The sequence below is a fragment of the Nestor notabilis genome, unplaced genomic scaffold (genome assembly GCF_000696875.1).
Source record: "Nestor notabilis isolate BGI_N333 unplaced genomic scaffold, ASM69687v1 scaffold8195, whole genome shotgun sequence".
Lineage (NCBI taxonomy): Eukaryota > Metazoa > Chordata > Aves > Psittaciformes > Psittacidae > Nestor > Nestor notabilis.
In genome coordinates this window covers 55,306-81,803 of record NW_009930584.1, presented here as the reverse complement: position 1 = coordinate 81,803, position 26,498 = coordinate 55,306, and the positions used below count along the sequence as shown (strand labels likewise).

Genomic DNA, 26,498 nt, shown 5'->3' with positions numbered 1-26,498 from the left:
AGACTGAAGTTAGGTACGCTACAGATTAACATTTCATAGCAGAGTGCTGGACAGAGGAAGAAGTCTCTAGTAGATGGGTAGTTCAATTGCAATGCAATCTAGCTATCATGACTAACAGTATAATGTGCTAAGACATTTTGCAGCATTTAATCAGTCTACTGACACAACTCACCTCACATCAACCAGGAGCAACAACCTCACATGTGAGCACCTTTCTTACCACCAGATTTAAACACTGGGCTGCTTCTTGGGTTTAGTAGTTTCATGATTTCTGTAATTTTCAGAAAGTTTCCACATGTGTAATAACGAAGCATCATACTTATGATTTTGGACACTGCAATGTAGACGAGGCTAATATAGTCACTGGCATTTTCCGCACTGTGCCAAACATAACCACTCAAGGTCTCAGTAACATGGTACAGGAAACAGCTGCAGCAGTGGAAACATTAACTCCCTTTTTACTTCAAATATTCCCCCATAGAGTACAGCTGCTGCAGTAAAGCTACTATGCCTAACTTCTGGATGACTTGACATACAAAATACTCTACAGTTCTGTGAGCTATTTGTAAGATACATGGGCATACATCTCACCCCACGAGAGACAACGCATCAAACACACAAGCAAAGAATTACCGTTGCTGGAAGAAACAGGAAAGCGTTAGACCCTGTTCCCTCAAAATCAGAGGTTCTTATTCTCGATGTGTATCAGCATCCTGAATCCCCTCAAAGATTTTAACCGTAACTCAAGAAAGGACAGACTTCAGTGAAGAAATTGTTTTCAGAAATTCACTCATCCTCCTTTTCCTCCTCTCTCTTCCCCCACCCCTCATTCTCATCACACTGATCTTCTAGTGATGCCAAATATTTGTTGTTTCTTTTGTTCCAGGCCTGGTTTTAACCATGATGAGTTTGGTGATCTGGTTCACAGACACCCCCACCAATGGTTGGTTTCATAGCATTACCGAAACAAGAAGCTACACTGCCATGGTGCAAACTGGATTCATTACCAGTGAGAGGATGTCCTAGAACTTCGGATTTGGGGAGCTATGTCAGTCCATTCTCAAAACAAGACACTGGAGGACAAGACAGTCTCCCCTTTAATGCTACAGCCAGTGGTTACAGGACTTTTTCAGAAAGACCTAGGGGGAGGTAGATTTCTATTTATAATCCCAGTTGGGCTCTCTACATAACAGGTGGTATAATATACTTTGGTGTGACTTGCTCAATGTACCCTTTGGAAGCTATTCCACTTTGTGAGGAACATTTATACAACATTTATGTCAGGAACAGAACAACTAAGTCTGTAATTCTAGTGATTAACATACGCAGTTGGACTTAGGAGTGTATGTTCAGATTCCTAATTCAACAATATTTTTTACAACCAAGCCTTCACCAATCCAGGAAGAAATCCTGTCCTATGAGAATAACTGCTCTTCAGGTAGGGCTGCTACTGCATGATATCACTGTCAGAGAATGTCTACTGTAAGAAAGAAGCAGCACATCTCAACCATCCTAGAAGGACGTTTACTTCACTAACAAAATGCCTTAGGAAGCATGGGAGTGTGGGCCATGATGATGGAACCTATACAGAGGCTGTGACAAGACTGTGTAATACAGGTGGGTGTAATGTCAGAGTGATGGGGACATCACTCTCTGACTCAATGAGAAAGAGACGGTCATGCTTATAAGAAAGACTGTGAAGTTACAAGCACTGAATCAAGCAGCAAGCAGAGAATCAGAAATAAAGTCAGAAATACAATGTGCACACACTGTTATGATGTGTAGAAGTTTTCAGTTGCATTCCTACTCTGTGCTTCTTCTCTATCAGAAGGAGAACTATCAAGGAAAAGACTGATGGATCACAACCAAAATTCGTAAGCTGAAAGACTACAAGAGACAACTATAGCACAGTAAATGACCGTGTCTTTGAGAACATCAGCATCTACGAGCACTGACCTTTCAAAGCATCAAGGTTAAAGAAAAAAAAAACCCAAATATTAAAATCACCCATTGTTTATATTAACAGATACTAGCAAGGTATCCAATTTATGTATCACCCTGAAAAAAATTATCTGCCCTCTAGCAGGTAGGAATTTTACCAATATTGCCAAGTTACAATTGCCTCTCTCTTCTCACCACAGCCACAAGTGGTGATTGAGATAGTCAAACCAAAAGTGTAGGTCATTTGGGTTTTTTTCAGAAAGTGAAGAGCAATCCTGAGCACAGTACCTGAGAAAGGACAAGCTGTCCATGGAACTTATGCACAAATTTTCGTAAAGATGAAAGGTATGAAGCTTCTCCTATTGTCCTTGCCAGAGACCGCAAAAGAAAGTAACCCTGTAAATTAAACCAGAAACAAATAGGATGCTATGAATTTGTTCATGTGTAGAAGAAAGAAGCCTTTACCATATTAGTAAAGTTATTTCATTGAAAATCAGCTGACAATACTCACCTTCAAATAGTGAACCTGCATGAAGATTTTTTCTGCTTTAAGACCATGTTTGACAATGGATGCTCCAGACTCAGTCGTTTCTCCTGTGCTCTCCTTTTTGGGCCTAAAATGGTAATACAGTAATTAAGTCTTGGAGAAGTAAATAAAGAAATGACTCACACATTGCATGTTCTTATAGGTGAAAGCATTGTGAATGGCATAGTAGGTTTAGACACCTGTGACTAGTTCTGTATTTTTCTTTACCCTAAGTAAATAACTTGGCTTAGACAGACAAACAAACAAATTTCATACTTCTAACGCAATTCTGCACATAGGTGACCAGATAGCTGGGTTACAAATGAAATACATCAGTAAGTTGGTGTACTCTTTTCACTGCTAGCAAGGCATCACATTGTATGCCTTTCTACAGCGCAGACTCATTATGAACAAAGAGAAACGAACAAAAAGAGGTAGGGGAAGGCGAAAGGAAAGTAGAAGGGGAAAGGGAGAAGGGAGAGAGAAAGGGGAAAAGGAAAAGGGAAGATGAATTAAAAAGGGAAGGGGAGGATATTGAAGTCATTCTGTTCAAGTGGAGTTTTCTCTTCTTATATCTGAACAGTGCTTTAATAGTTTACATGACTATACTTGCACGAATCACCTCTTTCATCTGCATGCAGAAGAAATACCCACACCAGTAAAGTGTGAAGGACTTCTAGACTTTTATTAACACAGTGTGAAACTAAAGAGAAGCTATGCAAACAGTTTTTAATTCATTTGTAAGCAGTGCCTTCACAGTCATAGTACTCAAGACCCCTATTGCTTATTTTCTTCCATTCAGAAAATGTGCCAGCTAGCAATGGTCTGCGAACAGATGTCTGTCTTAGGAGCCTGACCCTGTGACTGAAGCAAACTCTCCAATTCTAAGTGTGGATTTTGAAATGGCCAGTCTTGGAAACCAAACATCCTTCCTCCTGCTTTTCCAGTATAAGGGCAACATAGGCTACAGCAGTGCAGGATTCTTCAGACCACTGATACACTTCTCATGAGCTAATCTCTGTGATCAAATTTATTTTATATCTATGTCTGCTTTGAGGAAAACACTCTTCCTTCTTTCTATCTGTGCAATGGTTTCTTATTAGTTTTGTCCAGAGTGCGAAGCTGGGTTTTTTCACTCTTCAGGTACTATATTTAGGATGTGTGCAGTTGACACCCAGTTCACACAGTAAAATCTTGATCAAATACAACTATTTGAAATAAAATGGCGGGGGGGGGGGGGGGGGGGGGGAGGAAGCAGATTCAATTTTACACTGTTCCTAACACATTCCTTTAACATGCTATAGTTCATATTTTCTTTCAACATTGAAAGGAGGAGATCAGTAACTGATTTCTTATCCCATGGTAGCAGATAATGTAACCATTGCAGACCCACTCTAGAATAGCAGAGGTCCACCTGTTTCCATTCCCGATCAGCCTCCTGGAAGGAAGGCCTGCTGACAACTTTTCATTGTTCTCTGCAAGTATAAAAAGCTCAAACTGCTTCATTTCTCCCATAATAAATAGCTCAATCTATAGACTTTGAAAAATGGAGTTTGAGCATGGGCTACAGGATCCACACTACCTCCCCTAATCATAATTGTTCTAAATTAGGCAACCATACTTCCTTCCTCATTCAACTTTGTACCTGTGTAGATATTAGCAGGTGACTACAAAGTGGTATCCCATCTGTATGATTGTACTAAAGAATTTAATTCTGCGAAGGAGGCATATATATACCCCTGATAATGTCTGCAAAAGAATAAATATTCAGAAATTTACTTTGTACATATGTATGTCAGTACTTCAGCACACTATTTTAAAGCAATGCTTAGTATATTTACAAAACATTGAAGGTAGAGACTGGAGGTGTGTTACACTGACCTACAAAACCTGGCATCTAACCCAGTAGATGATGCTAGGCATAATGTTTAAGGAAAGCTGATTTGAAGTAATCAAGCTGCTACCTGGCATATTTTACATACTAGAAAATTTCTGAAGGATGCAGAAATTTTGTTTGCCAGGCTGAGAAATATTTTGTAGAAAGTATAAGCACAATACACCAGGAAATACTTGTTAATTAAATGCTCTGATGCACCAGGTGGTCCTGAAAACCTATGCAGAGACTATGAGACTCCACCTGAAAGGTGTGTTTCCTATCTGTGTAATAGAATAAAACTTTTTAAAGCCCTACAGATCAGTCAGAGAGCATTGCTTCAGGACGGAAATAGACTTAACTCAAGCGGAACTCAGACAAATTTAGAGTTAGGTATCAACACTGGTTTGTCTTTGAAGAATCACTGTCTAATGAAGAATCACAAGCTAAGTTCTAATGGGCCAGGACATGAAACAATTTCAACATCAGCTTTATTCCACAGAAGAAAATGGACTTCTCTAATCTTTGCTGTCATAACATGAGACACTGGATGAGAGTGATGGATTGCCAGCAGAATGAGTGCCAGCACATATTTCACAGGTGCTTATATACCTGCAAGTTTGCTTCAGACTCTGAGAAAATACACAGGATTCTGTCTGATGTCTTACCCTGTGTGAGCACTACAGCGCCGCAAATTTCTTCTTCAAAACTAAGAACTGCTGGGGCTGCGTTTCAGAGCTGCTGCCTGCTGAAAAGACACTTACCTATCTCTTTCATACCTGACTTCTTTTTTCACAGGCAACTTATGAGATGCTACTATAACTTAATACCAAATATCCACAATAAGAAGCACCATCATGCCGATGATCAGCTTGGTGAGTGGCTTTCACCTAGTCTGAACAGGGAAAGCACAGAAAATCATATGATTGCCCAGCAGGCAACGAAAAAGTAATTGAAGATTAAGTTTATGCTTGGGAAGAACAGGTTGGCTGATGTTTTTTTCTTCCTGACATAATTGTCAAGAAGTAACAAATTGTTATCATTTACTTTTAATATCCTGGCATAAAAACACAAGCATGCACCAGCACAAGTCCCAGTACAGACTCAAAACCCAGTGCAATGCCAAGACTGGAATTTTCTCTGTCATACACAAACTCTGGAAAGCACATGGACATACTTTCAAAGGGAAGACAGAAAGAAAAAAACCAAACCCGTAAACATGCAAAGAAAGAATATGTTCAACTCCATGCCACAAAAATAGTAAACAATATTTATATCTGACTGAAACCAGTGGCAAGTCCTTAAATGCAACCACAAGAAACTAGAGACAGCAAAGAGGAAAAGATTGCTCGGATCCTAAGCTGGCATCATGTTCTGCTTCTGAAGTGTACATTAGAAGCATATTTTTCAAACAAGAAATGATACGTCATTCTTTTGTGTTAGCATTGAGAATACCATTATGGAAAAGGTAAGCAGCAAGCTTATTTGAGACTTATGTCTACTAACTGTGGAAGTCAATAGCAAGCTTAAGTTTCAATTTCAATATCAATCAATCCTTCCTGAGTTTCATGCTGCAAAGGATATTTTGGCCTTAGAAAAATGATTTTAAAAATTTACACCACATAGACATTTTATTAAAAGTAACAACTACGTAATTAGCGCAGAAGACAAATGTGGTTCCATAACCTTGAAAATGGAAAACATACCTCCAGATAAGCCTCATATCACAAGAACCAGTGTTCCTAAAAAATATTTATTTTGAAACAAACAAACAAAACCCCCAGCATCTGTCAATCAGTAGTTGTGTTGGCAGCAGCTCTATGACAGCTCATGATAAAGCCTGCTTTTGTATTTACACCTATCATCAAACTGCACACTTTGCAAGTGTATAATTTCAGTGACCCTGCTTATATGTAGGATACACAATTCATTAATAGACATGACGTAAAAGAGATCAATGAAAGACTAGAATTACGCAGTTGGTGACGTTTTTAGATTAGATGAGGCCATAGAGAGGAATTTCTATGTTGGTGAACAATCTCTGTTGCCCAAATGTAAAAGGCTTTAGGTTCTATGGGAAAATCGCAAAAAGAAGGGAAGACCTCAAACAGAATGAAATGGCAACAGTCTTCCAAAAACATGTAAAAGATGACCACATAGAGGATGGAGATCAATTTGTTCACTTCTGCTTGGTGAAAGAAATAAAGAAAATTACATTGTTTGAAATAAACAGTATTTCAGCTGAGCATTTTTAATTAACACTAAAAAAGCTTATCTAGGAACCGTGAAAACTTTTTTATTAAGTTTTCCAAGAAAATGTTAGATAAAACCTGCTTAAAATGGCTGTGTATGCTGCCTGTATCTCAGGGTAGGAGAAAGGTCTACATAATCTCCTGAAATCTGTCACTGTAATTCCATTACTTGACCAGGGATAATCTCAGCTAGGATTAGTAAATTTGCTTGTCTTGGTTAAAGACTGTGGGGACACAAGCAGTGGAGATGTTAGGCAGCCACTTAAGGTAAAAGACTATGGCAAATTCCCAAAACATCAATCAGAACAGCTCAGATTATTTACCACTACCAAAGCAAGAATCTTTTTTTGATCTGATGTCTTTAGCTATCTAAGAAGAAGCCTTGAGCTCAGCATCTGGTACCTAAAGACCAAAACCTTGTTTAAATATGATTATTAGTAACTTCTAAAAAAAAAATAAAAAAAAAATAAAATTAGATTTGTTTAGCTCATTGTGCTTTTTCCTCTGCTTTTTAATTTTCATTCAGCTTGGCAGTTAGATATCATACTCTGGTAATGTGCTTGTCTTCAGCCACAGAAAATGAATCTGTTATGGCTTCAAACGGTGAAGTGTGTTCAGGAAATGGCCTTTTTTTCCCCTGAATAAAGGCTCTTGTAAACTGCTTAGAGACATTTTATATCAAACTAAATCCCGTGTTTTTTGAAAGCATTCTGTAACAAAGAGAAAAGCAATTGCATTACGCAGAAGACGAATAACCTAGTCAATTTAATTTCACTTTTCTTTTTTCTTCAGAGGAAATAAGGAAATGCAGTGGATTTAATCAGATGATTTGGATGTATATCCTTTGAAGGGAGAAAATGGCAGAATACAGTAAAGACAGAAAATGCTAAAGCAGAAATTAAACTGTCATATTGTTACCTTAAAACTTGCAGCTCTTCTTCAGAGTTTTGCACCTCATCTCTGAGCCGGCGCCATTCCTGCTGCCCTTTTACTTCATCATGTGACAGCTGCTTAGTATACAAAAAACACAGATCAGTGATTGCTGTTTCCCAACAGACAATAATAATTTTCAGAAAGACAAACTTGTTGTGTTTCCCTTTAACGTGCAGAAGACACAGGAAACACTATCTATACCCATGATAAAAAAACCCAACAAAACAAAACCCAGACAACAAAATCAAAACATAACAGTTGCTGCTATGAGAGTTAATAGCAGCACTAAGGAAAACAGAAGCCTCACTGTGTGCATCAAATCAATAGTCAGTTAAATAGTTCTGCCTGAGGAGAGAGATGGGCATGTTGTTTTCCCTTTAGTGACTGGCAATGAGTGAACTGAATGTACAGCACAGATACCTGGCAGTTTTGGTTGCATCTTTACTTTTCCCAGCTTGAAAGAAATGAGCTGCTCCGTATCCTGACCTCACTCCTCTTTCCTACTACTTCTGCTACATTTGTGAAAGCTCCCTGTTGTACTTTCCCCCATATACATAGTATTAACAGAGATGCTTGCTTACAAAATAAATGCCAGGTTGTCATCTTACAAATAACTACTAATTTATATTTCTCTATTATAAGAAAAGATGGGAGATGGGAGAAAGCAAAAGCAGCTAATATTGTCCTGCATTACACCAGTATTTCGGTCACAAGTGAAGTTGCTGTCAGGCACTATGGAATATACTCATAATCCTACAACTGTACAATTGCATAATTGCACAGCACCAAAACTACTCAATAATGCTAAAAAACCAAAAAAAACCCCAATTTTATCACCTTAGAAATTAACAAAGGCACTAATCACCCTGTTTTGCTGCTTACTCCTTTCCATTTAGCTACATGGAAGGGTGTCTACTACAATAGAAATGCTTTCAAGTGACTCTTGAAAGCACAGAATTAATGGGTACAGCTCACAGCAGAGGAGTGATGGTCAAGTAAGGGCAGAAATTAGTCTCACAACCAGAAGGGAAAAGCAAAGTGTTTGGACAGCCGTTCTCTCTTTCTTGTTCCGGAAACAAGGAAGTGTAAGTGACAAGGAATTCTGTTCTGGTTGGTGCTATAAATATTCCTGTACTTAACAGAATGGAGGTTAGATATGATATTAGTTCCCAATCCCATCTTGCTCTTCCACAGATAAAGCTCTACAGTCTTCAGGGGTAGAACCAGGGCCTGACACAAGCACATGAATAAATGACTAACATACAAAATGCTTGAAGCAGCTGGAGTGCAACAAAAACAAGAATTAGATTAGGAAACCACTTTACTAGCTGTCATGCAGTGTATGAGCTTTTCACTTTGAGGCAGCAATGATTTCTAAGCCTCTGATATGGGCATAAGTTTTCCTGGGCAGTATAAGAGAAAAAAAGTGTAAGTACTGCTACCCTATTTCATTAGCTTCCATTTTGTTTTGAAGATTGCTTCTTGGCTATCCACTGGACAAAACCAGACCATTTTCATTAGGTACCTGGAATGTTACAATATTCAGTAAGATTGCTGATTGTTCTAGTTTCGGGAACACAATACAAGTGGAAAGAATGCAAAGCAATTGAATAATATAATGGAGTAGTACATTTGTGGGAAGGTAATCATTGACAAACAGATGTTTCCATTCTTATTTGCACTGACCTCTACCTCTGTAAAGACTAGTATTCACTGTGGATAAGGAAGGATTATTCTTTTTTAATCAAGTTAGTATGCGAATTCCGGTATTATTTTAAAATTTTATTTTACATTCCTAACACAGGAGTTTTAATTTATACCCAATTCACAGCAGGGTATATAATTTTGATTTCCGCATAACTGAATTGAGAAGTGATGTATCATCACCTTACCTGTTGTGCCCTAGCCCAAAATACATCTTCTAAAAAAGTGGCAAACCCTTCACTTATCCACTCTTCAGTCCAATCGCGAGCACCAATGGCCAGTCCAAACCAAGCATGAGCAATTTCATGGCACAGACGTGTTCCACAGAGCTGGGTCCCTCCCGACAGTACACTCTGAGACAGGAAGATGATGTGTGGGCTGCACAACAGAATGAGTGACAAAATACATTACTGACCTGTTATAATATGCACTGCAAGGCCATAATAATATATAGGCTTTATTAGTCTTGTCAGCCTCTATTACTATATGCATGCTTAGGTCATGACTGATAGTTTACAGCTCAGGTGTTTTTAGAAATTAGGTTGTACTTTATTATTGGTTGGCAGAGAATCAAACTAAAATCCTGCCAAGCAGTTGGTTTGTATTCAACTGTCAAACACCTATGACCTGTAAGAAGTAAATTAAAGTTTGTTATTTTTCAAATTACAAGACTGATTTATTTCAATAGAAGCATTTTATATATAAGCCAGGACCATGAAAGATGAGCAGGTGTGCATATAGGCAGCAGATATTTATCAGTTAAATTATCAAAGCTGGAAATAAATAAAGCAGAAACATTTTATAAAGAAAACAAATGACTATCCAAAGGCAACAAGAGTCATGTATAGTAAAACACATGTGCTTATTAGAACTTAAAATAAGCTAAAAAGATACCATCTGATGATAAGAATTGATCATTTCTGCAAACGCAGAAGAAGGAAAACACCCTTTACCACAAGCACAGAAGTCAGGAGGAGACTCTATATTCACTAAATATCTCCTTTTCAAAACAGGGGAGAACAACCCCATCTATATCTACTTTGCTTTGGACTCAAGTACTAGAAGAAATCACGGGGAAAAATGTTATGAATTATTGCTCTGCTATTGAAAACACACTGAATTGCAAGTTACTGCAGTTCCCTACTCGTGTTCTGCTGTAAGGCAATTTCTGCTATGCTTATAGACATTACAAACATTAACATTTCAAAAGTTATGCAGTTTTTGAAATTAAGTACATCTAGGAAGGAAAAGTAGCAGAATTAAGCCCCGTGACTAACATGCAAGGGATTAACAGGGCACCATGCCACAGATGGGAATAGCAAGGGCACAAAGGAAGACCACCATCTGCAAAGTACTCCTGCAGTAACCCTCAGCATTTCAACTGTTTTCTCAACTCCAGCCAGTTAGAAAGGAAATAAAGCACAATGGTAATACCTTCAAGACCACAGGTCTTTACAACTATGTCTAGCCTTCCAAGCATGGGAGGGGAGCACATGGCCTTAAGACATTTCCAAGAGTCAAATATTATTCGTCAGCATTCCAAAGAGCTTCCCCACCCGCCCTACCCTTCCGCTGGAAATGTTAAAAACACCCACACTTTTCTTGCAACGAGTTGAATGTTTCAAACCAAGACCAAAAATATGATACACAATTAAATAGAAAAACATACTCAATAACCATCTCCTTATTAAAAAATAATAGCCATTCAGCAAAGCAAGTTATACAATTTCAATCAGTTGGCATTGTAAGAAACAATGTAAGAAATTAAAGCACTAAGAGAAATCAAGTCACAGAGAACAAAGTAAGAAAAGAAAAGCAGCTCTCCAAGTCTTTGCCAAAAGCAATTCTGATTAAGAGAAGGGAGGGAGGGAGAGATGGGGGGAAAGTGTGAGCACAAAAGCTGCAGAACATGATGAGCCTTTTACTATTAAGCCCCCAATGAGATGAATAGATGCAGCTTTGGGGGTACTACTTTGGTCAGTGGTAAGTAAATGACTGCTAACTGTGGCATGTATACAGTGCTATGAAGAAAAACCACAGAAATGGACCAAGTAAATAACATTCCAGACATACTGCTGGCAGCATTTCGGCCATTTGGTTAAGCAAAACAAAAGTAACTTCATGCCTTATAAACAGGATTACAGAATGGTTTGCATTTTCAGTTTTCTGTAGGTAAACACACAATAAGAGTAAAGATTGTATTTCCTGCTTTTTCCATTCACTTAAATAACAGAAATGCCACATTTGGACAATCATTCCCTTTATAGAAGGATTACAAATCACTTCTGTAAGGAAAAATGTATATGAGTTAAATTTTGGCCAAAGAATACAACTTCCTACAAGGCCAAAAATAAGATTATGTGCTGCAGCAGAATTTAATTTTAGAGTCTGAGTACAGCCAGCAACTTCCTTTTCTGAGAACACCTTAAATTATTCCTTTTATGTTGTTTGCTCTTAACAGCAGCTGTATCTCCAACTCAGAGCCTCATGTAGCAACAGATATCACTACAGAGCAGTGTAAAGTTCCCATCTATCTTAAGAGGAAATTTATCAGAGACTGAACATGTTTCTGTAATATGTCCAGCACCTATTAGTTTGGGGAGAAGTTTGATTCTATGTATTAGTTTAAAATACAGATTCTCTATTTTCAATACATGTTTGAATTCCAGAAACCCTGCTGCACCCCTAGTGATACCAACCAAATATACATTTTTTTACATCATCTAGGATGTGTAATGTTATTCATTGCACATTGTTACTATAACTGTTGTTCCTAAACCACTCAGTATTTCAAAAAATTGTCTATGTGAAAAAATAAAATATCAGATTTATGATTAAATTGCAATAGCCAAAACCTTTTCCTTCTTTTTTTTACCAGAAAAGGAATTTGGTCCTCCTACCATCCATGTGATTTGCTATCAACAAATTATAAGGCTTGATATCCATTGCTTTCACTGGAATTGAAAAGGAAAGAAATCCATTCATACATGAGGAACAGACAAAGGTGATTCACGTCTGCAATTACATCAAGACCTGACAAGGTATGTGTGGCTTATAAATGCCTCTAGCTGATGTCTTTTCAAGTCTGGCCCAAGTTTGTAAAGCAGGCCAGAACAGGCTAGCTGGATGTGCTAAGGAAAATGGGAAACCTCTCCCAGTTAACAAAAAGATAAAAGTCCCACAAGCCCTTCCCATGAAGCTGGACACGTTCCCAATGGCTCTTAGAGAAAAAGAAGTTAATGACTTGTTTTCAACAACTATACACTGGCTTACACGTTTAAAGCAAAAAGGTATTATTCTGACCAGCATCGCACCCTCATAACTTAGATCTTCACATCATTTCACTGAAAGAAAGCGTAAGTTTCCCTCCCAGTTAAATTGCAGTTAGCTAATCATCAAGTTACATCTCAATGCTGTAACTATGATACAAATGCATATGAACGAAAACCTGAGCCGCAAAGGGAAAGAAATATTTGGTGTGAGAGGCTGAAGGGTCCTGACGTTCCAGTCATCCAAATCCACCCATATAGATGTTCTTAATAATGGTCTCTTCAAAAAATAAAAGGTTTTCAATGAGTCCTAGATTCTGAACAGTGGTTTGACCAGTTGAGACGCCAAATCTCTGAGAGCAGTTTTGCAAAACTTCTTCAGACTTATGACTTAGATGCACACAGGCTGCAGCAGTGTTCTATCTTTGGCTGCTCACACATAATCAGATGAGACACATAGTACAAACTTTAGCCAAATGTATGTGCAAGAACTTAAGTACACATTTAAGCTAGGAACATGAAGCTCATTTCTGACAGACTTGTTCCATTCCTTTTGAAGTAAAAGTCTTTCCCTCTAAACACACAGGCATTTCCAGATACATTTTCTTATGTGCTTATTGAAATAACAGAGCCAAGACCACATCAGCTGGAAAATTCTGCTTCTGGAGTCAAAAGTAGCACCCAAAATCACTATTACAGATGGAAGTTACATAATGAAAAAAAAAAAATAATCATGTTTTGATAGTACTCCACATTGGTTATCTTTTCCTATTTAGAAAAAGATAGTAAATGGGTTAGATAGTTATCGTACTTCTAGAAAACCCCTTCTTAAACATGCTGAAGGGAGTAGAGGAAATATCTCTTAAAATATTTTCACAGGAACACATTAAGTTATACATTTCGAGATTACTGGAACTTGAGATAGTTATACAATTAAATAAGAGCTTTGCATGCAGTTTGTGCAATCTCTCATCAGTTGCCTTCAACCTACATTACTCCAGTGATACACAGAACAGTATTAGCAGTATTAGTCTGCAGTATCTACACCAGACTTAGAATATTAGCTTACTTTATCTTTGAGGGCACTTGTGCCATTGGAATTTAGACACAAGAACATGCAACATCCACTTACTTTCCTCTGTAATCTCCAGCATTTTTGAGTATGTTTTAGTCCAGTACTGAGAGAACTACAGAGACAAACAGCCTTTCAAATCTCCTGGGTTTACAGTGCACCAGAAACTCAAATAAACACGCAGATGCAGTTGTAAAGACAAGGATCTGGTAATTAGAAAACCCTGAGCATTGTTCCAGAAATAACAGAAACTTAGTAAAGTTTTCCCTTCCTACTATCATAGTGGGAAACCAACAAGTGACTGGAAGTCACAGCTGAAAGCCATTCTAGAGCAGATGACTTTTTACTCCATAAATCATGGAATAATACAGTAGCATAGGCAACAGGGAAAGAAGATCAACCCCTGTGTGCTGGAAAGATCCTCCTTGGTACCAGCCAAAGCAGTACAGCAGTTCAACATCCAAACTTCAAGTTTCAATCAAGCACCTAAATTAATGATTTTAACACCTAAGCACCAGCTGCTCCATGAACTGGAAGATAATCACTTCAGTCTTGCTTATTTCACTGCACCAAACCAGATCAGTCAGCATGTGTATAAACAAAGGAGAAACTCTATTACTGTTCAACAGCAAAACGACTATGTGGCATAAAACTGAAGAAATTATACAGTGAAAGGAAAAAGACAACAAAAACCTAAGCTCGCAGAGCTGCTACACAAACAACTGGGTTTGTAACAACTTGGTACTTTTCATTATCACCAATCCCATATTAGACCAAATGAACAGTCTTGAAGTAAAAACCTCTATAAAAAGACAGCATGAATTTACCACATACAACTGTGACATACATCCCCTTCTGAAGTCTTTGGACATACAAGTCAAATATTTATTTGATTTGTCCAGACATTTTCACAGAGGAAGTTTAATGAATTTGCTTCAGATACCAAAATAGCTCTCAAACTTTATGATCAACAAAATAAACTAAATCACATTGAAAATATTGGCAATAGTTGAAAAATGCACTTTATATACGCCACAAGACCTTACTTTGCTGCTGCAAAACGACTGATCATACTGACCTGAACAAAAAGGATACAGGTTTGATATGCTTCAAAAATTAACGTAGAATTTGGTGCACTCCCAGCTAGTACAAGATCAACTTAAAGGAAAGCTGTATCAACATAACCCATTCCCCATATTCAATTCTCTTAACTTTATGTTCACAAATGAACATACATCCTTCCATACTGTATCATACAAGTATTTGCACAATTTTCCTCAAAATTTCAATCATAATGTGCTCTGAAACTTTTCCATAACAAGTGGAAGTGCTAAAAAAGAAAAATTTCCAATATTTTTAGATTTTTTTAACAATAAAAAAAACAGTAAAAGTCAAGAAATAAACCAAAATACTGAAGAATTAATTTTTTCATTTAAAATTTTTCTCTCATTTAAAACTGATTTGTAAGTTTAGTATCACAAAATTAAACACTTGCTGAAATATAAAGGAATGAACAGAAAACAGCTATGTATGGACATTGATCATTGTAATTAATTATTTTAATAGATCATAACAAGAAGATGGAAATGGAAACAGATATAGACACAGGTACTTACAGCTGTCATAAATACAAAATGGTTTTGTGTGTTAATAATAATTTTTTTTTTTAGGTTTTCTTCTCATATATCAAAGCAAAATCTACAAAAAATAATCTCTTGTTTTATCTTAAAAATGCACATGGCATTTGTTTCAGAGACTTTCTAAGCTATTTTGTATTCTTGCTAAAATGATTAATATGATTAAGAGTTGCTAACAATATTCCTCTAGTTCCAGACTAGATGATGACATTTGTCACTGATAGATGAAATTATTTTATCATGGATAGATTTAAGTATTTGTAACTTTCCATCATTGTTATTGCTGGAAGACCTGGATTTCCTTTTACTACATCATGAAGTTTCTGGCAAATATTAACACAGCTGAGAGCCAAAGTGCAAATAACCAGCTATGATAAATAGTCAGACAGAAAGAGCAAAATGTATCTGCTTCTCCATATTCAGTGAAAATTCACACAAGTTAAGGTCTCAAAAGACTAGTGGTCTCAAAATGTAACACGGACACGACAAAATATAGAATGGGTCATTTTTTTCTTCATTTAATGCACAGAAGAAAACTTTTGTCCACACATACCAGAACAGAATAATAAGCAACAACAATAAAAAAGCAAAACGTACAAGAAAACAAAAAAAGGAAAAGATCCTGCTTAATCTTTGGGTTTTTTTCGGTATTCTTTTCTCAGTGTAAAACCTTGTGGTATCACTGTTCTAAAAGCAGCAAGAACATGAAATATGCTTGAAGGAAGAAGTGGTCATTATTAAATCTCTAGACTACAGTCAGCATCACAAAATAACACAAACCTAAAGAATGCGCTTTTTTTTTTTTAAAGAATTCTTATCACAAATACTTCACCTACAGAACAAGAAAACTGCAAATGCATCTCTGAATCATTTAGAAAATCTCAAATATTACTGGAGGAGATATCACTACAAATCCTTGATATTTCTAAAAAAAACCCAAAAACAAAAACAAAATAAAACACCCACAGTAAATTAAAAGGAAAAGCTCAGAGGGTTGTTGTTTTTTTTTTTAAAAAAAAAAAGATCAGAACTTCTCAAATCATAGAAGCACCGATGCAATTCTTTCAGATTTTCAGGTCATATCTAATATGCTCTTGCTTCTTGTGCCAACTACAAATGTGGGAGCAAACAATGAGATTAAGGTAGTTATCCATTTTTCATGTGATCTAATTTTTGCCCATCGGCAGTATCACCCACAATTGTTGCTTTTAAGAATTGGTACCTAGAAATCTATTTTCTGAAGCCTTTTATTTTACTTAGAAAAATGGGTGCAAATCCAACACTCTGATGTCCAATATTCCTGCTAAAATGAATTATTTCCACTATGCCTTTATCCTTTCTATATATAGAAATGCTACAATATTCTGCACACTAGTCTTAAAAATAGTTCAGGCAATAGATATTTAACTAACTAGTTATCATGCATTACCTATTTTTCTTATTTTCATCGTCTATATATAATTTGATATAAAGGCATGCTTTAATTTTACTGAATGACTATCCAGTGCTTCTTGTTAAATTGATTAATGAGATATATGCTGTTAGCAAAAAGAGAGAACAACATAGGAGAATATGTAATGGCTTCAAAATTATTTTCTTAGTTTATTCTGCACAGCAGCTATACAAGCTTTCTTTTTTTGTATGCGTCAGTCAATAAGATATCTGTTGTGCTTTTGCACAAAGAACAAAGATGCCTTTATCAATTCTCAAAAGTCTGTAGGACAAACTATTCATGCTGTCAAACCCCCCTAAAACCCTTTCAGCAAATAATGAAATCCATCAGTGACAAATGTCAACATACTAATTTGTTAAATACAGAACAAAGGCAACATTCAGAAGAGGTCCTTCGTTTCATGTTATATCGAGCCTTCAATTTGTAACAACTTTATGGTAGCCCACAGATCATGCAATATTAAAACAGAACAGCATTATAATTATTAAAACTAGAACAGTCTACGCTACTTACAATAAATACTTAATAGTTCAACAAAACTGTAAACAAAACCTTTAGGGAACATCGAACTCTTTGCAATGCATTCATTTTCCTCATTTTTGGAAGATTATTTCCAAGTAAAATCTTACACACAAACACAGATTCTCTGTCACACACAGTCACATTTATTGTGCTGGTGGAAAAAGAAGATTAGAAGATTAAATTACATCATATCCAGTGATAGAAGAGTTTCAGTGTGCCTGAGAATTACTTTATCCATTAAACAGGACATCCAGCTATTATTGTTGAATCATATAGCAAAGGGACAGTTTAGCTGTAAGTGGCTAGCGTGCATGTGAATTACTTTATTCATCATACAACGGCATCCATCTATTATTGAATCACATAGCAAAGGACAGTTAGCTAGCATAATTGAAAACTGTGTTAATGTCTTATAGTAGTAAGTATTTCATACTAATGAACTTTTATTCTGTTGCATCTTCTATCAATTTACGTTTTCACACATCTCCATATTTGTTTTGGTCCACCACAAAGACTAAAGAAATATTTCTACTGTTGTCTAGGACACTGCCACAGAATATGTTTACCTATTCTTTATAAAGATGCCAAAAAGAAGCAAATGCCATTATATTCTAGAAACATCATTGCATCCAACATTTCTTCTGGACATCTCCAAGTGTCCTGATAACTTGTGCTCTGTGAATTCATCAAATTAACCTTGAAAAACAGAGAGCAACTTCTGAAGTTGTTAATTTGAGAATGCCAAATTCTGAATTTAGCAAAATGCAAAAGCCAATACGACTATATTAGTATTTTTCCAAGTCCAAAAGGAGAGAGTGAGGCGGTCTCCTGCCTTGCAAGAACCCAACAAATACACCACCACAGGTCAAAACATGTCAATTTTGAGGTGGTTTTGTTTTGTTTTAAAAATGACTAAGGATTTTAAAAACAGTAGAATATATTTGATTGCTCTCCATGTACTCAACTGACAATGGTTAAGCCAATACACTAAAACCTCTCCCTTTTTGTCAGACTGTATATTCATATTTGCATGTGGATATTGCCACTCACAAAAAGCGAACATATTCCAAGGTTTCTACCAAATCTGTACATTCTTACGTGACTGTAACTTAAATTTGAGTATAGCAGTTTCATGTCAGTTTTAAAGTAGAAAACAGTTAAAAAGATTAATTCCATACTGAGGTCATATTCTGGATTCAGACCTCTTAGGTCTATCATACTGTCCTCACCACCTGTTAGCAAAGTCACAGGTAGAAACAAGAAGCTGTTACCCACTCCATGGCTTGACACTAGAAAGGACGGCACAGTCTCTGTCAATGTGTTTCTGCTGGGCTCAGTTCCAAGTTCTGTAGAGAAAAGCTCTTCAGTTACAGCAATGCATACCTCACCCCTGCCAATAGCTGTTACTCTATAGCTATACCTCCAGCAGGTTTAAATTTAGTTAACCAAGAATTCACCACAAGTATTACAGTTATACTGATACATGCAAATTGGATGTAGCTGTTTCTTCTCAAAAAGCACTGGAAAAATCTCTATGACTGCAGTTCTTTTTTTTTCCTGGGGACTTAAAGAATTTGCATTTATACATGCGTGGTGTTGTGTTAGCTCAGATCTGGCCAATCAAAAACAGAAATTAAGCTTCAAGAGACAAACAGCATATCTAATCTGACACTACCAGATAGCACAGTAACAGCAGGATCTGTTCAAAATCAGAAGCCTGTTTCTCTGGTATTGTAAGAAAAAAAGTAAGCAGCAGTCAGTAGAGACTGTTGGTTTATACTGGCCATGACGGCAGAACGGTTTGCATTTACAAGGACATGCCCTTGTGGATTTTAAGAAAAAGAAGTTGCTCAGTCCTTTAATAGAGTTTGGTGAACACTACCTTCTTTGCCAATAGCTCTCTTTTCAGAAAATTATGTGAAACTAACCCTTTACATAGACTGTAGCCCTACAGTACAGTTTCATTTTATCCTTTTCTCCTTTGTTGCAGTAAAAGCAGATAGTTCTTTTAAATCAGGCATCTTCGTGACTCTAAATCACTATAGTATTCCACTTGCTCTGGCAAAGTGTATGAATAAAAGCAGTTGTCTCTGCATTGTTATAACACAGAGAAAACATGAAACCCAAACTTAAGTCATGGGATTCAGAAAGAGCAATTCATCTGTAAATCTGTTTGTTCCAAGACACAACTTGTGCATACTGCTTTCACGTATATACCCTGTATTATTAATATGTAAGCTTTAGCATTACAAATACATCACACAAAATCAAAATCAGAAAAGCAGAAAATATTTTGCTTTATTATGCTGTTGAATTGGGGAAGAGAAAAATTTCCCCAAACAGGTCAAAACCATGTTCTACAGCCACTTAGAAATAACTTTGTGTTTTCTCCAAACTAACAATCTTGTATCTCATATGGTGCATTTTTGTCTGGAGCACTGTACTGCAAATAAAATACAACAAGATTTCAGCTAGCACTAAGAAGTGCACAAAATTTTATATGCAAACAGAAACCTCTGAAATATTGTAAGAGATATATATAAGATACACAAGATAGTAGCAAAGCCATTTCAATTACTGACAAGTAAGTCTTCCTTACTTCATCGTGCTAATGTCTAATTCAGGTCTCTGAAAAATTTTCTTGGTCACCAAGCCATATGTATCTTTCTTTTGCTGCTTTATGAGCTATCTTCAAGATGACTATCAAGGCTATTCAGAATTACATCATAGCTTTAACTCAGTATCTACCACTACTAAGCTGGTGATCAAACGAACCATGTATTCCTGACAGTGAACTCCCTGATGTTTACTTTACAAAATAGCTCTGTATACAAAAAATGAGAAAGAATATTACAACAAATTCACTTTTACTGGCTCTACAGTTCAAAACACTACCTTAAATTTCACTTTCAAACAATTTAAGGAGAAGATAACAATTTTCCAAGTAATCTTAAAGATACTTGAAATTCTAAAATTATGCTATAATTAAAGGGAAATAATGAACTGTTATAAATATCACTGCAGCATCGTACCATGAATGATACAGACTACCAAATGAATATGACTTTACTGTTCAATTTCAATATTTAAAACTAGACTTAGAAGTCAAAATTACTATTAACTTGTAATACCAAAGCACATAGTAACCTTCTTTGTTAAGCAGAGCCGTAATTTATGTGATATTGTAGAAAGAGCAGGCAGTCATCACAAAACAGATGCCTGCCACCCGACAAGGAAATAGACTGGCCTTTAAACTGAAAGGAATGAAACCATCTTCATGCTACCACAGACAAAGGAAATCCAAAAACTAATACCAGAAAACAGAGGTGGTGTTTTATTCACAAACCACACTCTCCAACCAAACTTTACATGTTCTCAGGTCTACACATATCAATTCATTTCCCCCAGATCTGTCACAGACCCAGTTCACTCACAGAAAAAGGAAACACACAGCACCCTTCTCTCCTTCTTGGAAGCCCAGTCAGCAGTCTACTTGTCCTTCTAGGCTTGCTAAGGACACTATGTTCCTTGCTAAGGACAAAAAGTTCCTTGCTAAAGACGTGTTCCTCGATCAATTTCAATAGTTTAATTCTCAGTCTATATCACAAGATCCCTATTAGTCCCAAAGCAACAGTCCAACAACAACAAACATGTAGGAAGCATGAGTTTGTGCAGAAAAAATTTGTACGACACTCAGACTGCAATGTATAACAAATCAGCCCTCGAAAAAATGAAAAATAATGTCTCAAATTTCCAGTCAAATAATAATGATCCACAACCCAACAGGTACTAACTTTTATAGGACAAGCTACACTATTTTGACAGTACTCTGAAATATTCTGTAGTTCCACAATTCAGGTTTTCTCTGAAGAACCCAACTTAGCTATGTGAGAAATTCAATCACTGAAATGTAAAAAAGGGCAGCAAAATTTCTTTTTAACCCCACTAAAGTTTTAGGGTTTCATGGAAGTATTGACACACTTTGGAAAGTGTGAGGGTTTTTAATTAATATATTTCTTCTAAAAATTAAACAATGTTGCAATTATTTGGATGGAACAGATGGAAGAAGACCATATGAAACTGTTTTGAAAGGGCAACTGATATTTTTTAATATAGATTCAGATCTAAATAAATAGTTACTTTACTCATTCAGGTGTGAAAATCTGCTTGTACCTTTCAAAGAAAGCGTATCTTTCCTATGATAATATTTTAATTTTTTTTAATCTTTAAAATGGACTGTACATGGTAATCCACTTTTGAAGAGAAAAATTATCATATTCATTTTAAATATAGTGATCAGACACAGGGGCTACATGACTGTTCTCAGGATACAGAATTCCGCTTTTCATTCCTTCCCTCACACATCAATGAATAAAGACAAGGATGCAGAGTAATCTGGAGATGGACAATACATCTGAGGAATTTGCTCAGTATGCAATGTAAAAACATTAAAAATTTGGCAGTGGCAGAGAAAGTTCAAAAGCTAGCAAAGAATCTTTTCAGATGTTTGTTATAAAAGAATTACAGTAACCATTCCTCATTTTATTAGCTTTATCAGTGTGTTCACTGCAAAAGTCTCAGAACAGGAAAAAACCAAGGCATTAATATCACTACTGCCCTATGCATCCTATAATGTCCCCTCTCCTTTCAACGTGTTTTTCACTGTAACTTAATGAATGTTCTTCAGTACGCCACTGAACATTTCCAAAACGAGCATGTGGACATTCATGTTTGACGGAATAGTATACCAAAGATAGTTCTATCCAAATAGTCTTCTTTACTTGTACTTAAATGTTAAGGAGGAAAACAACTTAAATTAGAACAGTTCCCTACGCCTCATGAAAGAGAAATAATCTACTGCCAAGGAGACCTAACCATATTGGTTAAAGCCTAGGAAAAGTAGATGATAATGATTAGCTGAAAAGAAAGTTTGTTGGAATACCTGCTTTCACATCTGAGCATTAGTAACAACAATAGACACCAGTCCCACATTTTTAAACTAAGCAACCTTTGCAATATTAGAAAGGGATCAAAACATCAAGAAATCCATGCTATTGCTTAAGGGATTTACAAGATTTATTGTCACTATGAAGATTAAAAGCCGACCATGAAGAATTTTATGTAGGCATCCCATTCAGATGTCAAAAGTCTAAAAATGATGTGATCAAGAGAGTGGTTTCTAGGCAAATAATAAATAAAGGACAAGTTTAAAACAGGAAGGTTGAAACAAACAGAAGACACTTGCTATCATTCCCATTGCGATCAACAGGCATAGGACTATGCTCAAAGTAGTCACAATGATAGTAAAAATACCTTTTCCCATGGCTTAAGATAACAAAGCTAAAGACAGTAAGGTGAAACAAGATCATCTGAAATTACCATATAAACAGAAAACAGTTCACTGACGCTTTGTAAGAGTTATGGTGTCAGCATGGTGTCTTTATGTTCTCAAGTTGCTTTCAAGCCTAATGAGTAAATTCTAAGCCATTTCCTTCAGCGTCATAGTGAGAGGAAAGGCAATCCTTTCATACCATGATACTTCAGTGTATCACCAACACTTTTATTGCCTTTTTTTTAAAGCAGTAAAACTGCTATATAAAAACAAAAATAAGAAGTTGCCAGTGCCAAGGGGCAACATAGGACTTTCCAACCACATTTTATATTTATACTAAAACTAAATCTACTAGAAAGGTTAGCATCTAGAAGCAACGTTAGAACTTTTTTCTTTTTAAATCCCAACTTTATGACAAAAGTGCTAAACCATCTAATTATCTGAAGTTAATAATTTTCCAGAAGAGACACTATTTTCCAGAAGAGACAGGTCTTGAAGCATCTTACAGATCCCATGTAAATCCTCCTTAAGCTATGTTACAAGCATCAGACGGGAAGCAGCAGTAATTCACATGATCACAAAAACGCTCTTTACCCTCAGTAAGATCTCTAACTACCACCTGCTTCCTCCAAGCACTTAGTAACATTGTCATTGCAGTTTCATTCTGCTATATTAACAAGCAGGAACCAATCCAAGACCTTGGTAAACTCTGGAGGTGTCTGTGTTTGTGTTTACAACTGCAAACACAAAGCTTTTAGGAGACAGACTAAAATATTAGATTTCCTCATGAAGCCTTAAACCACACCTCAGAAAGAGGAGTAGCTTCCTCTCCAATGAAGTCTCGTTTGCCAATCAAATTCTCTCAAGAAAGATCAGGCGGTATTCTACTCCAAAACTAAGTATTCTATGCAACTATATGAACACAGGAACAGACACAGGGTTGGGTCAAGAACTAGCAACATAATGCTAACCTATATTTATCTCCTATGTATGATGCCTGCATTAGTAAGTCATGTATGTATGAGAAATACAGATTTACGCATAAAATAACCCAGTAAAGGAAAATAATGCTGCTTTATTCAGCATATGCAGAATACACTTTTCTTCAAGGAATTCCATATTGTGCTATTTTTAAGATGAAACTTTCCAAAGGTGTATATCTTTCTCCCTATGTAAAGATCAGGCAGTGATGTGCAGGAAAGCTGAATTACCAAAGCAGAAACAGAACTACAAATCTGCTGTAAATACTGGAAACATTAACAAAGCTGCTAACAGACTGTCTCTGCCTAGAGGTACAGAGACTGGCTGCATTAGGGGTGTGATGCTTACTGGTTTTACCACACCCTCTATCATGCACCAGCCTCTTCAAAAATCAAATGGTACAATAGACTGTTTACACTGAGAGCAATGGTGGTGGGACCTTGGGCTATACTCGTAGCAAAAGCCACCTGGTTAGTCAACACTAGAGGTTCTGCCGATCAGGCTGGTGCTGCCCAGTTAAAACTTTTACATACTACAGAGGCGGATAAAGTTCCTGTAGTGCACATGAAGGATATGCTAGGGAAAACGGCATATTCTGCGTCAGGCAAAGGGAAACCCACTTATGGGATTGCTTTTGCTCGAGGACCTGGGTGTGCTTGGTGAGTAATGTGGGAGGATGCGGAAGTTCGGTGTGTGCTTCAAGAGGACTTGATTTTGGGTGAAAATAGCTAAAGAATTAAATTGTATGATGTTAAATGCTATAAAACACTGTATATTTATAGCAGTGTTGTGCCCATCATCACACTGCGTGCCTCACAGCACCTGTTTCCACCACTTGGGATTCAGGGATCTGAACTTAACTCTCTTTTGATTGTCTCATTAATGAAAAATGAACTTTGATGAAACTGGACACGTGCAGCAGTGATAGCATCAGAACTGGCTTCAGCATGCAACAGTCCAGCTCCACACACCATGTTTCCTGCCCTGACAGACTGTTATGGCAGATGGAGCCCAAAGTCATGACTAAATGATTTTTACAGAGATGGTCCATAGACCAAGGGAATAATATCTGTGTATATATCAAGACAAGAAAGGTGATGGTGTAGTAGCAAGTGTGGGACACAGTATGGAATATAGGGTGGATACTGTCCTAGTTTTGGCTGTGATAGAGTTAATTTTCATCTAGTAGCTGGTGCAGTGCTATGGTTCAGCTTTAGTCTGAGAACAATGCTGGTAAAACAACAATGTTTTAATTGTTGTTCTGTAGTACTTACCCTGATCAAGGACTTTTCAGTCTCGTGCTCTGCCAGTGAGGAGGGGCACAAGAAGCCGGGAGGAAGCAGAGACAGGACAGTGACCTAAGCTAGCACATCATGCTTAGTATATGAACCTGAGGGAGTTACCTGGAAGCGACCGATTGCTGCTCAGGTCAGGCTTGGGTCAGAGGGTGCTGTGCAGTTGTACTGTGCATCACTTGTATTTATTGAGTTTTATTTGTCTCTCTCTCTCTTCTTTATCATGATTTGGAGCAAGTCCAGGTCAGGGCCAGGAGGATGATAAGGGGGCTGGAACACCACCTGGAGCACCACAGGCTGAGAAAGTTGGGGGTGTTCAGCCCGGAGAAGAGGTGGCTTCATAGCAGCCTTCCAGTATCTGAAGGGAGTCTACAAGGATGCCAGAGAGGGACTCATCATCAGGGACTGTAGTGATAGGACAAGGGCATAATGGGTTCAAACTTAAACAGGGGAAGTTCAGGTTAGATATAAGGAAGAAGTTCTTTACTGTGAGGGTGGTGAGGCACTGGAACAGGTTTCCAAACAAAGAGGTAAATGCTCCATCCCTGGCAGTGTTCAGGCCAGGCTGGACAGAGCTTTGGGTGACATGGTCTAGTGTGAGGTGTCCTTGCTCATGGCAGGGTGGTTGGAACTAGGTGATCTTAAGGTCCTTTCCAACCCAAACCATTCTGTGATTCTATGATTTCGCTTTATTTCAATTATTAAACTGTTCTTACCTCAACCCACAGGTTTTATCTCTTTCCAATTCTCCTCCCCATCCCATGGGGGAAGGAGGAGGAGTGAGTGAGCGGCTGCGTGGTACTTAGTTGCCAGCTGGGGTTAAACCACAACAAAAAGAGAAAAAAGTAAAGCAAGAATCACAGTATTTCTCTGCATTGACTGTTCAGAGTCCCTCTAAGGATCCCCATACAGACAAATGAAAGCCAGTGATGTTCATACTTCACATCTGCTTGAGAAAATTCTTAAAGCCAAGTTCAGTTCTTCAGATGTATGCATATGACTCTTGTTATTTCAATGGAAGAGACACATACATGTATTTCAGATGAGAATTGTAATATTCATATTCATAAAGCATTTAAACACATAATGCTTCAGGCAAGTTTATAACTGAAGTTTAAAAAACCCCAAACAATTGACTGGCAATGACCGACAGCAGGAGCCCAATACTAAAACAGGAGGGTCTAAATTGAGCTAAATAAAGAAGATCTGCTCAGTGACCAATAATTCTCACCACAAATTAGTTATGCAGTAAAAATGTGCCTCTTACAAAAAAAGCTGTGTTCAACAATGATTCCATAGAATTAGCAGAACCTAATAAACCAATAGATAGACTTCTTTAAAGAGGGCAAATATTCTCTCTCAACAGCAGAATCAGATGAAGCACCACTATTTTTTTTCCTTTCTTCCTATGAGCATTATGTCTAGCTGAACTCAGCCAACTCCTTCTTATGTAAGCCTATGAATCAAAAAGTGGGAAAGCAGAGCCTGTACTAGTTGGATATGATGACAGGGAGGTGGGTATCTTCAGCATGCTGACATTGGGGAAGAACAGTCCATTTCAAAGACTCCCTCATGGACCTACATGAGTATTACACAAAGAAATTGCCAGAACAGATCCTTGCAAAACACATTACAAAACAGACCCCAGGAATAATGAGCACACAATAACTTCATCTTCTGGAATCTTATAAAGGAATATGTGCAACTA

The 26,498-nt window shown here is 37.1% G+C and overlaps 1 protein-coding gene across 1 annotated transcript in view; it reads right to left on the bottom strand.

Moving 5' to 3' along the window:
• Positions 1-7,506: 7,506 nt before the first annotated feature.
• LOC104400962 (chromosome unknown open reading frame, human C9orf3) overlaps positions 7,507-26,498 on the bottom strand; it is a 61,932-nt gene continuing 42,940 nt past the window's right edge. The window contains exons 5-6 of the mRNA XM_010015470.1: positions 9,418-9,607; positions 7,507-7,599 (exon numbers count right to left, since the gene is read on the bottom strand). Of these exons, the coding sequence (XP_010013772.1) occupies positions 7,507-7,599; positions 9,418-9,607 (283 nt within the window). The remainder of the gene's footprint in view (positions 7,600-9,417; positions 9,608-26,498) is intronic.